Genomic DNA, 15,104 nt, shown 5'->3' with positions numbered 1-15,104 from the left:
ACCCTCGTTTAGGAAAAAATCTTCATTACACACAAATGCAATGTATTAAATATCAACTATTTTAAGATTTAAACAGTAAAAATATTTGACTATTTTCCTTAACAAAAAAAATTGTTTATTTTTTTAAAAAAATATGAAGTTACGATCGAATAAATAATTTTATTGACCAAAACCTTCATCTAAAGTGAAATATTCCAACGCGTTCGTTCTTGTCGCAAGTATATAACTCCATCTGGTATCCTCATATTTGTGTACTGTATGTATTTACTGAGGCTGGTTATCAGATGATCCAAGGAGTAAGAACATCTTGCAAAAGTCTCTGGTTTACCCAGGTTTTCTAGAATCAAAATATGCATCAGGTTCCCAGCAATAATCAGCAAACACATTTACAGAAAACTGAGGATCATTAAAGAAAGTTCAATATGTTCCTTGCCGCTAAATACAAATGTAACACTAAAAGCTCTATTCCCAAGTTCCCAGTAAGCCAGTACCCACTATATGGATTCCCAACTCATATCATAATTTTAATTTGACTCTCATGGCATAACAAAAGTTGATAACCAAGATATGATACAACATAAATACAACATTGAGTTCTACTTTTACTACAAAAATAGTTCACCTTATCGAGATTTAGTTATGGAATCAATGCCACTGCGGCTTTCATCTGCAAGGGCTAGTGTTAACATTTCCGTGCAGAACTGGTCATCAGGCTTCAGCCACAATGCCTAATTGCAAATGGAAGTAAGTGAAGAACTAAATAATGCAAAATGACCAACACAAAGCTACAGATCTGATTTTCTAACAGACAGTTAATAAACACACACACTTGTGTGTGTCTGTATACATATACTGCCTTTAAAATTATCAAGTCTTCCATTAAAGTCTTCAATGTCCTGAGCAGCATTGTCGGTATCATATTAGCTAGAGAGCATTGAATTGATAGAGCAACTTACCTTATGATAATACGTAATTGCCTCGCTGTAATTATCCTGCATTAGCATCAACAATAGATAATCAGTAAGCTAAAACTAGTGCTAATAACAGAATGTATATCGGTGGATCAAATGCGCAACTTTTACTCAAAAGGGGACGAGAATAAATTAATTAATTTTGTAGAGAACACTTTCCCTGATATTATTACTAGTCTCAAGTCTCTTACTATTGCTGTATTGCATACTTTGTTTATTAAGGTTGGGATTTTGAATTTTTGATAGTTAATGGTCCAGAGCCAGAATGATACACAAAACTTCAAGTACGTACAAGTATATGAACTGAACCGATATATAATTGCTATAACTTTAAATTACAAAACATCCTTCTTTATGCTGAAACAAGTATATAGATACCTCCACCATATGTTAAACAAACAAATACAAATTGAACAATTTTTACGAGAGAAACAGAATACCTGCAAGTGATAAGTGTACGCAAGACCTGCATAAGTGCTTAAACTTCTGGTTGATAAAGTCAGTGCTTTTTCGTAGTAAGAAATTGCCTCCTTGTAACTCCTGGTAGAAGATTGGTTTGTAAACTTTCATTGTGGTAGCATACAGACTCTAAAGAATATACAACTATACATTTAGATAAAAAGAGAGAAGTAAATACATTTGCTCTCTTCTACAAAAGGAGTCCCACTTGCCATATTTGAACATATTAACTGTTCAGTTCTGTAAATGGTTCTCCCAAAATAAGAGGGGTTTTCTAATACCAAGTAACTGCATGAAGATGAATTATGATATTCAACTATATCAACAATGTGCATGTTTAATACTAGATGCGATACATGTATCTTTGAGGCTTTTTCACTTTTACACAGCTTAAAACAATTTTGTAAAAATACAAAAAAAGGAGCTTTGCAAAAATACAATGTTTTGGAAAGTGTTTGAAAAGTTAAGAATTTACAACCCAATGCAGCAAAAACATAAACTATTGCAACCAAATGCAACTGCAACAATATTTTTAAAATAACGCAAAAAATGTTGATTATTGGTTGCGGATGTTTTTTTGCAAAATATTAGGGAGGTTGTACAGTTGCAAAAAAGTCCGGAAAAAGTAGTATTTCGCTAACCTCACAATATCTTTTTAATACTTTGCAATTTTTCGCAGAAATTTTTAATTTAGTATTTTTATTTTGTTTTGAAAGAAAAATAAATAAGAAAAAGAAAATATCTAGTTCAATATTTTGATAATCTGAAGTGCGAGAAGCCGAGAACAAGAGTTTGATTATGCAATGCAGGATTGCTTGTACCTATTAATCTCCTCTTGTTAAAAATGACGTGGGTGCATTAACAACTAACAGCACACGAAACCTTAAAATAAAACACAAATAATTTTAAATATAAAAAAAAAAAGTAAACACCTATAGATAATATATCAATCCCTTAAAATTATATATTAAAATTATAAAATAATTTGAAAAATTTTATTTACTAAATTTACTTTCCAAATGGCCACCAAACAAGCAACAAGGAAATATAATTCAGCACAACTTTAGATCATCCTCCAGATATACTAAGCTTATACAGATTCATTTAGGCAATTTGGTATCTGACGTTTTTTACAACAATTTACAGCCTGTATAAAGTGTGCAATTCACGCGTCCCTAACGACCTAGTGCTTCCTAGATCAGACATGACAGAATAAGAGATTGTTTCTACACTCTGTAAGGTTTATTTAAAAGTCTGATTCATAATATAACACAAGGAGAATTAACTATAACTTAACTCAACTCCCTTTAAATAGTGAGCAGATAAAGTTTAGAACACGGACCTTAGTTTTCGTAATGCATGTGCAAGATTAACTACTGTTGGCTCCCACATTACACTTAAAGAGGACGCAATGTTATCCAAGGTTTTCTTAAACCAATATGCAGCTGTTACATACCTGAAAGTATTTTGCAAAATATAAGTTTCGTGCAGACAAGGACAACTTAATGAAATATGAATGTAAAAGTATTTAAACGCAAGTATCTCATGCACTGCTCAATATCTAGAATTGCAAAACAGAGTGTGCTTAGCTAACACTACACGTGATATAATTTTTCGTAAGAAACTCAAATCTGTGTTGCTGTTAAGTTTCTCAATCTGTGATTTAAGGGTTCTCATGATCTTCCTAATGGATTTTACTGGCTTTTCGGTGCTTATTCAGATCATTCAGCACACAGATTTTAGTGACTGCACAATTCCACTGATTCTGATTAAAATACAAATCAGGAATATTGGTTAAATAGATGACCTAATTGCTGAAGAAGTGCTCCTTTTGTTACACATACATATCATATTAATATGTCATGCTTTCGAGTGTGTGTGTGTGTCAGAGAGAGATAGAGAAAGTGATTATAAATCAATAACAAATCACAGTGCAGAAAGTATCAATAGCAACATAACATAAGTACAATTCCATTTTACAACTTATTTTAGGGGTATCAAAATCAATGAAGATCTGTTCAAGGGGAAAATGTTCCATTTTGAATGATATGCAATCTTTGCTTTAAAACAAACAGGCTAACAACTTGGTCTTTGAAAACGTGGCTCAAAAATCCCTCCATGCAGTTTCTACAAGCTAAAAGTAGACTAAAAACTTCTACACATAGATGTTAGCAGGGAGTGAATGATAAAAGGTAATAAGTTGCAGCAATGGCACATAATCCAGGTATCGAGGAGAGACCCGGCACCTTAATAACAATTACAATGTACCAATATGACAATGTCCCAACTAGGTAAGCCCATACATCCTTGCTGGGATTTCGAAGTCATTTGCATTTAAACAACTATGACCCTTCAGTGAGCTTGATGTAGCTGCTGGACACTTAAATTCCACACATGACATGTTTGAATCTTTGTTGCTCGGACTATCTAAATGCATTACCACGCAAGTCGCAAGACAAAAATGAGCGTCCCCGGTGGATTCATATGGTATTTAAAAGATTTTATACCAAATTACTAAACATGAGGCTTTTGACGATGCTGCTTTGACCTCGAAGAGGATCACATTTTAACACCGGGGTGTGCACGAGCCAAACTGTTCGTGAGCTACTAGAGCTCGGCTCGTAAAAAATTCGAATTCGGCTCGGAAATAATCGAGCCGAACTCGAATTTTTCGAATTTTTAACCGAGCCGAGCTCGAGCTTCAATTTACTCGGCTCGTAAGGTTCGCAAGCCTTATCGAGCCTCTATTATATTTAATTTTTTATTATAAATATATTTTTATACAAATATTTAATATTTTTTATATATTATATATTTTTTATCGAATCGAACTCGAGCCGAACTCGAGCTGAACTCGAGTCGAACCGATCATATTTCGAGTTTTTATTAATATTTAGTGAAATTAATTCAAGCTTTCGAGCCGAACTCGAGCCTACCGAACTTTTTACGAGCCGAGCTTCAAACTTGAAATTAAAGGCTCGGTCGAGCTCAAGCCCGAACTATTTGAATCGAGCTCAAGCCGAGCCTGACAGTGTTCGGCTCGGCTCGGCTCGATTACACCCCACATATTATTTCGATACACTCAATTTAGATTACTTAAGAAAAAGTTAAACACTGTAGCTTTCGGTTTTCTCTTTTAAAAAAAAACTACCTAAATTGGTTCACATTATCCAGACTATTAAAATATTTGGCGAATTAGCTTAGGCAGCAAGGAGGGCAATATTCCAGCATATTATAAGGTATGGAACCTAGGAAGCATGAGAGTGCATACGGGTGCCGGGGTGCGAAATACGGGAACACGGGAATTCGGCAAATTCAAAAATATGGGGATTTGGGTGCGTAAGGATTCAAAAAATATTAGAATATTATAATTATATATAATTTAAACTTCAATAGCAAGCATTTATATTAAACCAAATGGTCACATAAACAACTTCATTATCCTTCATCATTTATATAATAATCACTCAATAATCATTAAAAGTAGTTGAATGGTTCAGTGATCAAATAATTACTCAATTAAATGAACCACTTGGAGGATTCCCGCACCCCCAATAATCCCCAAGAATTGGGTGCACGGTGCGGAGGGTGAGTGAAGAATCGAGAGTTCCCTATTTTCATTTCAGATTCCACCTTTATCAAGATTTCTTGTCCTATCAGAAGGGAAGTATTTCTTTTCAGGTCTGTAGTCTACCATAAAATTTAAATCTGCCTTTTTCTTTTTTGCTTATGTAAGTTGTGCACTGCTTTCAGATATTATACCATGTTCAACTTCTAGGGTCGGGAAAGCAGAAGTTTAAAAATACTTAAGATATTTCAAATATAAACATCAGATCAAGCCTCTCCAATATAAATAGCTCAATACAAATATCATAAAATGCAGGTAACATAAAAGAGCCAAATCCTTACTCCTTTACATGATATGCACTAACTCCAAGTTCATTCTGTACAAGTGGATCAGATGGACAGATTGTTTTTGCCTGTGCCAAAAACTGATTGAAAAATTACATTAGAACATCAAAAAAAACTTGTTTGCTTCACAACATAAAAGAAGGGGAAACAAAAGAACAGATATATGCACTTACACTATAACTATTACTAATTAATAGTCATTATCACAAAACTTTCAACCTGGTAAACACTTGATTACATCATACAATAAGATTGATACGATCCAATGGAAAGGTTTAAGGAGGTATTCTAATAAGATACGAGGTAACCATAGGTAAATTTGTATTTAGTTGTAAAAAAAATGGTAAACGCCAAAGGTAGAAGCATTAACAAAAAAATAACATAACAATCACCAAACACAAAATGTAGATGCCTCAAAAGTTGAGAAAGTTAGGTTTAGAACACGTACATGAGAAGACGAGGCCATAGACAATGTTTAACAAGGCGAATCCATCAAGGGCCAAAAAAATGAATGAGGTGTGTAAAAGCAACATGCCACAAAGGGCAAGGCAACCTGAGGCATATGCCTCGGTGGTGTAAGGCATGTTGGCAAAGGCTTGTAAGGCATGTTGGCAAAGGCGAGGAGAGGTGGAAGAGATTTCACATATGACATGTGTGGTTCAAATTTAATTTCATAGAAATATAATAAACAAATGGGGCTAAGCTCAGTTCTCAATTCTCATTCCCATAGGGTTGATTCTCAAATGAGCACCCACCCATAGGGTTGTTTTTCAAATGAGCACCCACCCATAGGGTTGTTTCTCAAATGAGCACCCACATATGAGGTTACACAAAGGTCAAGACCCAAATTGTTTAAATAAGGGCACTATAGACCATGCTTGTTCTACTTGGTCTTAGGACCGGCTCGGCCCAGACTGTACTTGTAAAACTCGGACCGGATCGGACCACTGAGTTAACTTTAACATATTTTTTTGTATTTTAATATAAGATCAATTTTCCTTTGACCTTTCATCTAATCTATTTTCTTGTATCGTTAATTCTTTTCATATATTTTCTTTTAGTTAGTCCAAGTGTCCACATTTGGGTCAAGGGATCTGGCATGGAATAAGTATCTTAAGTGTGTCCAACATGGGTGTCGCGACCAAAATTAAAGAGTGAGAGTACCATAGTGGATAGGTATAGTGGTTTGTTCATATGTGGTATAACCTACAATGCAGCAAAACTCTCACAGTGCAAACTTCGATTTAGAAATGCCTCCTTATTGTCGGGCACAGTGATAACACCGAATCACTAGTTTAAAAATTATGTGACTGATCACATATTTATTCACAAAGATTAGATAAGGGCTAATTGTAGACATGGCGAGGAAGAATTATATGTTGATGACTAATCGTATAGTTCATGTATAACCTAATTAGTGACTGATCATACGTTATCTATGTGCGTAGCTCGTGTGAACCCCCCACCCCCCAAATATGTTTTTGGAAAATAAACTTGTACAATTTTTGATGTTGGGTACCTTTAAAAAAAGTTTGATCATGATGAAATTGAATCTCACATATCAAGGGAAAAATGAGTCACATAAAATGTATAATATCAACGGAAAATTACCTGGTCAGCAAGTTTGAAGCTGTGAGTCCGCATATGTTCCATCCCAATGTATAGAGTTGGTAAATGGCACCTAGAATAATAGAATCAAGTTGTAAAAGATAACTTATAACACACAAGCAATAAGTGTTATGTAGAAAAATGTAATATATACACAAATAATTTACAACTAGCATAGATAGAAAATAATATTATACTCCCTCCATCTCATATTATGTGTCTTCTTTGGATTTGTGTTGGTCAAATTGACTTAAGTTTGACTGAAATTTATTAATAATTTATAATTGAACAAAATAAAAAAATTACATCACCGGAAAGTAGATTTAATCTACTTTCGTGCCCGTTTGGGAAATCTGAAAATAAGTAACTTACGACTTAAAATGAATAAGTGAATTATAAGTGATAAGTAAAGAATTACTTATAAGTTAAATAAGTATTTGGATAATTTTACTTATAAGTCAAAATAAAAAAATTCTTAAATGAGCTAAAATAAATAATTATTAAATATAATTATCTAAATTCTTGAATTATAAGTTAGATTAACATTTAAAAATATATATTTTAAAACTGAGGTTAACAAATCAGCCAAAAATCAAAATAAGTTGAGAAAAAGTACGTCGTTACTAACATTCAACTTATCAGCTTATAAGTTGTAAATTCAACTTATAAGTTGGGTCGACAAACACTCGTCGATAAGCTGTTACGGGCTTATAAGCCATAAGTGACTTATAAGTGCGCTGCCAAACAGGCCCTTAATTTTTTGAAATAATATACGAGTAATGTTTAATCATTAGTCAAAAGTTGATAAATTTGACTTTTATAAAAGGAAATGTGACACGTAATATGAGATGGAGGGAGTATCACAGACTTTCCTAGAATCATTTAATATTGTTTAGTTTCCTAAAATTTAGGGATGTGATTTCGATTATCAAAAATATGATTTAGATTACTAGAGTTATGAGAATCCCACTGATTTGGAAGCTTATATTTAGGTCATTTGTAAGTTCTAAACTTAAATATAATAATTAAATAATGTAAAAGTTCTTCCAATGTCGAATTGTTGACACACTTGACTAACATTAATATCCTCGTCTTTTACAAGCAGTACTTCCACATTGAAATTAGAGAAAGAACAATGTGAATGGAACCGGTAGGCGTAACAACTAACCCACTAAGCAGTATTACAACAATTGAGCGAACAATTACTCCTTTCAAGAGCCCTTAAGGTACTTCTCCTATAATTGGAGATGTGCTTCCTAAACACTATATTAAACTTGGTAAGGATTAAAAACATTAAAAAAAATGCCTTTAGATTGTTTTAGGATCTTTGCTGCAATCTGACATCTTATAGGTTGTCAATTATACATACTCCTAGTAGGTAGTTTGACCTATTTGTTAAACTGACCAACCTTTGACTAATGATACATTCCTTTACAGTTTTACAAACTCGAAATAAATAAATCTCATAATAGATCGAATGTATTTTCTTTAACATTTTTTAACTTACACTTGCTATATAATACAAATTATTGATATTACGACAATCAATGATACCAATAAAGCCAACCAGGCCGGTTTGTCTTGGAAGGAAGAGGTATAACATATAGCAGTATTTATACTTCATATCCTGGTTGCTTTATTGTAGAACAAGGTGCACTGTCCAATATTATAATGATAATGAACTAAAGAAACAGTACAACATTTTCTCACATTAGCTTTAATAAAATTTGTACCTAGAAACACTTCTTCATAGGTAAACATCTTGTCATCAAATTGCAGTACAGTCTTTTAGCTTTTAATAATAGATCTTGAACTTAGGTGTTGCAACCTTTGTAAAATCTTAAATGGTAAAATCTTATTATATCAATGAAGCCTATTACTTAAGAAAGGAGCATGAGCCATGAATTGCTCTTAGTCAACCCATTGCATGCTAAATTTTGAGCATACAAGAGATGATCAAACTCAACTAGAAAAAGGGATATGTACGTGTCAGCACACATAATCATAGGATAACCTTGAGCGTAAAAAATATTATCAGAGAAATTACCCAGGAAATAAACGAGCAGCAGTTCGATAGGCTGACATTGCTTGATCTCCTTCTTCTTGAGCTGCGTAAGCATTCCCAATACCTATCCAAGCTGGAGGAAAGGTTCTATCCAAACTTGTAGCCTTGCTGTCATGTTAAGATCAAAAAGTTGAACGGAGTAAGAAATTCAGATGATGCAGCTTGGGATAAGTATATTTTTTAAGTTATTGGTAGGTGAGGTGCCATTGTTAAATCGCGAGTTTAAGACTTGAGGATAATCCCTATAAATGCACAATCATCCACATATCAAATGAACTGGAGGTGGAGGAGACATCATCTTAGAAGCACTCTCATTGTGATGTCTCCCATCCGACTAACTACCCAACATCTCTTGGTGTAGCGAAATCTCCCTCGCTCCCTTTACAGGATGTTGAGGGTTCGAACCTTGTCGAAGAAAAGGTGGGTGTGTGAGTGTGTAACTGGAAAAAAAAAGATGTACTACAAGACACCTAAAGAGTTAAATTATGGGAAACCCACAGTGAGTTAAAATATGGGAAACCCACAGTGATCTCTATTCTATGTCAACATAGCTCTGTAGTAACTGGTAGATGAAATGGATGATTTACAAAACCTAGCAGTGTTACCAGAAATAGCGCCTTGATTGATCATATTTCTTAATACAATAATAGTAGCAACCAACAGCAAACCAAGATAGAGCCCTGGGAGAAAAGATTAAAAGGAGCCGGTTGTTAGCTCAACATGAAGCATCCAAAATCACATTAGAAGAAATTTAAAAAGCTGCATTGTGGTAGTATGATATAACATGGCGAAAAACAGAATAACACAGATGGTATGAACATTCAAATGAACAAGACAAAGTAAACTGAAATAGAAACACGGCATTAATAAAAGCATAACTACTGCTGGATATTAGTACTTTAATTTTCCTTCAAAACTGTTTGAGTTTAAGGTTATATTTTGAAGCTCCGATAGAGATAAAACAGCTGACATTCATTTTAATATTCAGAAAGCCGGAAAGTAGAGATTCTAAAATTCATAAGCTTACTTACCTCATGTGGCTGAAATTGCGAAACGGATTGGAAAATACTTATTAGTACTACAAAGAGCTGACGGGATTATTCATCTCAATGCTAAAGATCATTGCTTAATTTTATGACATGAATGTATAACAACATGCAATAGGAGTTCTAGCTAATTACCAGTTCGAGTAACGTCACAACTTATAGCAGACTCTACTATTTTCCTATGATTGGCAATGTAAAAACTTTTAACAAATAAAAGGGTTGAAAATTATCCTTGCCAATGTATAGACATGGCCAAAACTAAAAAACATTGAAACGTCAAAACCCTTTCTAACTACAACAAACCATTCTTACTTTTGAGGATAGTCCTTTGTCAAGTTGCACGCCATAAGATAGAGCTCATTTGAATGTCCCAATTCCATAGCAGCTGCTAAATGCACCAAGGTACATTTTAGATGAAAAGGATCCTTTTCGAGCAAACTGAAGTAGAGTTTACAAACAGAATGCAGCATTTTAGGGCATGCTCAATGTAGGGGAGTGAAAAGGAAACACAAACAAAAAGTATATTTTGGCTGTTGCAAACTTACTTCGAAGTTAGTTCAAAGCATTTGTGGTATTCACCACGCTGATGATAGTACTCGGCCTTGCAAGCCAGAAGATCAGTGTTGTTTTTCAGTGTACACAAGGACTGATTAGAAGATTTAGTATCAAAGCCTTCTTGTTCTACTTCTATAAATTTTGCTTCCACTGTATTTTCTTTATCATACTGGACAAAAAAAACCACTATTTCAATACACGGAAGAATAATTTGTCAATAAAGATGATAAGATTAACTAGTCTAGCTGATGATGAGGTGCATATAATTAGGAGTACATTCTTCACAGTATATAAACATCTGCAATAATTTACCTTTCTTACTAAGCACGAATAAAAGGAAGAGAGCCACTCATCTTCAGGAGCAAATTGTAGTGATGATAGTAGAGTTGCCTCTGAAAATATAAAGACAAATCAAGGAAACATATTAGATCTTCAATTACAAAGAATATTAATCTGAAAGGACAAACAATGCAAATTAACATTTAAATAAAAATCAAATAGCAGCTGGCGTCCAATCAATTACTAAGGGAAAACAAAATATCTCACCTTCTTCACTTGTGAGCATATAGTTTTCGATAAGGCATTCTAATGCCTGGAAAAGAGAAGGACGGTGAGTTACTAAGGGAAAAAATACTTGAACAAGCATGAGATGCGGGCAGAAAAGTAGGAAATAATTGCTGAAAAAAGAACATGATTCAGGAAAATAATTGTATGGGCAAATAAGTGGTAGCACTGGTGCATTTAGACATGATATGAATTGCTAAAACACATATGTATTATAGAAATTAGAAGCAATTTGACAACAAATCCGCCCATGATAAATACTTTTCAATTTTCAACATAATTACGTAAATGATCTCATTCTCTTAGCTATATAATTAAAATGGAGATAGAGGAAGTTTCACAATTTGTGTTTAACTCATACCAGATAGCAAAGTCAATGCCCTGTTTTTGCTGATGGTACAGAGCCCCATAAAATACCTGGTGTTGCTAATTTTTTTCTTTTTTATGATGATATGAAGAATTAGTTCAAAATAAGTGACACGACTTAAAAAACACAACCAAATGGTCAGAGCGTTTAGGCTAAAAATGAGGAACTAACCTCGTAACATAGAGGATCAGCTTTGACAGCAGCTTTGTACCTAGCATAATGGATACAAAAAAATTAATAGTATCTATCCTTCACTGATACATACTGGAACACATTGAAATTAAAAAAAAAACTTAAAAAAAATATGCACAAAAGCAAATTTGTAATACAGGGCGGAAGCGACGTACTCCATCAAACAAATATTCAAACTTAGCAAAACATTAATATAAGGAAAAAAATCTTAAACGGCTGGCGATCTTAGTCCTAACCGAGTTTATTCTAACAATTTAATCATTTTAGCATAAGCAAAAATAGGATAATTAATTTATCTTCCTACAACTTTATATCCGACTGAAAGAAATTAAAAAAAGTATTTAATGACCAATATTAGCATAAAGAGTTGCAAGGGTTGTTTGTCAATCCGGCGGCACATGGTACGAGTTCATGGACGTGGAACTTTAGTTTGCAAGAATCGGGTACAATGAGTAGTGAATCGGGTTCGCTACAAGGATCCCTTTTTTATATACGTAATTATTTTTTTATAGACTAGTAACTGGAAATACAAGATTTTTTTATAAAACAAAAATATGATTTGTTATTTATCCATGTTAAACCAAGTCACTAACTACCCATCTTAGATTCTAGAATCTATATAAAAAACTACATTTATCCATCTCATCTCAATATCGAGGTTGTCCTCCTTGACTTCTAAACAACACAACGATTTCTTTTCCTTCTCTTTACTTCAATAGATGTAGATATATTTATATTTATACACAAAGCAGGTCCTCATCGATCTTCACTTCATTTTTCCATTTATATAAGAGAAATCCCATCATTTTCTTCTTTTCGGCTCTTTACAGTCTCCAGAATAGATCAGAAATTCAGAATAGATCAGGCGGGGTTCTCTGGAGATGGACCGGTGCGTGAACCGTGGCGATCCGGGTCGAAGTTGACCCGTGTTCCCGTACGAACGAACCAGTTCACAGATCTATGGGCCGACCCGCGAACCTTGCAACACTATTGCGTAGAATACTTTGTTTCGTTAATATATTTTAAAAATATAAAAGTATGTGCAAGCAGATGAGCACATAAAATTGACCAACTACAAATAAACAGAAATATTTCTTAAACACAACAACGATATATCTGGAAAGTCATTGTATTCCTTGCTGTTTAAATCTTCTACATCTACGTGATCAGAAAAGATGTACTTTCCTCTATAGTAGTGAACAAAAAATAGGGGTTTTAATGGATTAATTAAGTGGTGGAACGGCACAGATTTTGAGGGCTCAAGTGGACAGAAGGGGAGGGGAGGAAGGTGAATGCTACCTATACAATTCAATAAAGCCTCAGAAGCTTTTACGATTAAAATTACTGTATTTTGGAATAAATATTTTTATGAATTGTTTATGTTCAGTTTTGATCTTTGCACTAACATTAAGTTTAATAGATTAGGCTAATATATAGATATAATTTAAAGGAAAACAATCAACCTACATATAGTGGCTACAGTGGCACTTTTAACAAAAAATCATGCATATGAGTATATACATTGTTACTGAAAAGAAAACATTAGCATAGTCATACACGTTCATCTTAGTTCCATAGATAAAGAGTAAATCATAAAATTTTGAATTTATAATAGAAACATAACCAAGATCTGTAACATTGGATAATTTGTTGTGTATGCATACAGAAGTAGGAGTTTACTCATCACGTCATTCTCCTTATAAAAAACACTCATACAATTCAGAGAATCAAATTTGTTATAACTTTCAATATATGAGTATATCGTATATCCAGACAGCCTAAGAAGATTGTGTATGTAGGTAGATTAACTATGAACTGACCACTGCCGCGCCTGCGTACGATTCTCTAGGGCTTCATATGCCTTCCCTCTAAGGAAGCATATTGCTGATGAAATCTGTTTTAAGATTAAAAGAGAAAATACTACTTAATTAAAAATTGGGCTTTTCATTGTCATCGACAAGTAAATTTGTATTGCTATGCCTATGATTAGATATAAGAGGAATAGTCCAAATGGAATAGAATTGGGTGCTTAGCTTCCAGCAGAGTTGCTCGCATTCAAAATTTTAAAGGAAACTCACATTGATTTCACGATCTTCAGCATCTTTATCAAAATACATAAGATTGCAATCCTTTGTGTGGCTGATATTCCCATATTCATCCACTTTAGCATCGCCAAGCATTAAAAGACATTGATCCCACTCCTTCAGTTCTTCCTGGCCATACATATAGAAAGCAATTCTTTAGCAACGAGGTGGAGAATATAGTATGCTTACAATCTCCCCATATTCACCAAATTTCATACTACTTGAGAATTATTTGCACAGTATCCTCACCGTGATAACTTTATTCCAATTTTCAATCCTTACTTTTTTCATTTCTCTTAAATTCCAATGCAAATGTTGTGCATTTAATACAATTACAAAAACTCATAACATCCAACTATAGGAATTACGAAATTAAATCATAGTTATCAGCTAGCATTACACGAGAATCAACACATTTTGCAATAAAACAATAACTAACGCCAATAGTCTACCAAAATAGCACTTAACAAAGCATCTCAAATCGTAAACCCCTAATTCACTAGCAATTCAATTACATATATACAAACACGTTATATCATGAATTTAAATTGAGTGTGTGCGAGAGAGAGAGAGATACAGACGAGACACTTGGCGGCGAGGTATCGAAAACGAAGATCACGGAGGACGATTTTGGAGGCGTTGAGGAGATGAAAAGCACGGCGATAATGACGGCCGAGGAAAAGAGCTTGAGCTTGCATATAAATATCGGCGGGATCGGAAGTGATGGCGGCGACTTTATCGGCGAAGAAGATAGCGGAGGAGTAGAGATGCTTGCTCATACAGTCCCTAATTACACCTCTTAGCTTTTCAATATCTTCTTCTCTCATCTTTAAATTCAATTCGAGTGAATAGAGATACGGTTAAATGTGTGGAGAGAGTGAGAGAGACTGGGAGAGATTGAGAGAGAAAAAAATAGTGTTGTTGGAGAGAGAGAGAGGGGTGGAAAATTGAAGTTGGGGAAAGAGCGGGAGGCGAATGTGAATTTATGTAATATCGAAATGTAAAGGTAGAGACTAGAGAGTAGAGAGCAGAGAGCAGAGACTGGAGAGTACAACGCGGCTGTACAGGGCTTAACGTTACTGGGCTCCGACTTGCTCCAAGGCCCGCTTCCATGTTTTGCAGCGGGTTTGAATTACGGCCACGAATTAACCGAACCGAAATGATAATTCTGACGCACTCCAACCAAATTTTACCCAAGGTTAATTTATCGAACTTAATATTCAAATAAACAAAAAAAATTAATGTATCTATTCTTATATTTGACCTCTTAGGTGATCTAAT

At 34.1% G+C, this 15,104-nt stretch overlaps 1 protein-coding gene across 2 annotated transcripts; it reads right to left on the bottom strand.

Annotated features, from left to right (window-relative positions):
* On the bottom strand, positions 1 to 14,983 carry LOC141684539 (anaphase-promoting complex subunit 6). 2 transcript variants are annotated; one of them, XM_074489564.1, is made up of 17 exons: positions 14,405 to 14,983; positions 13,818 to 13,952; positions 13,560 to 13,633; positions 11,719 to 11,758; positions 11,163 to 11,208; positions 10,929 to 11,008; positions 10,607 to 10,785; positions 10,374 to 10,499; positions 9,621 to 9,695; positions 8,998 to 9,123; positions 6,954 to 7,023; positions 5,340 to 5,422; positions 2,773 to 2,886; positions 1,412 to 1,511; positions 957 to 992; positions 623 to 728; positions 1 to 337 (listed from the first exon to the last, which is right to left on the bottom strand). In XM_074489564.1, exons 1-16 carry the CDS (start codon positions 14,648 to 14,650, stop codon positions 624 to 626), a joined length of 1,635 nt encoding a protein of 544 aa, XP_074345665.1. In that variant the 5' UTR covers positions 14,651 to 14,983; the 3' UTR covers positions 1 to 337; position 623. The 2 variants fall into 2 exon arrangements, with proteins under 2 accessions (XP_074345665.1, XP_074345664.1); XM_074489563.1 differs by lacking the exon at positions 1 to 337 and having other exon boundaries at positions 386 to 728; positions 14,405 to 14,980.
* Between the last annotated feature and the right edge of the window lie 121 nt (positions 14,984 to 15,104).

This window comes from Apium graveolens, chromosome 9 (assembly GCF_009905375.1).
Source record: "Apium graveolens cultivar Ventura chromosome 9, ASM990537v1, whole genome shotgun sequence".
NCBI lineage: Eukaryota > Viridiplantae > Streptophyta > Magnoliopsida > Apiales > Apiaceae > Apium > Apium graveolens.
Note: the sequence above shows the minus strand (reverse complement) of the source record. Positions and strands in the feature narration are given on the sequence as shown.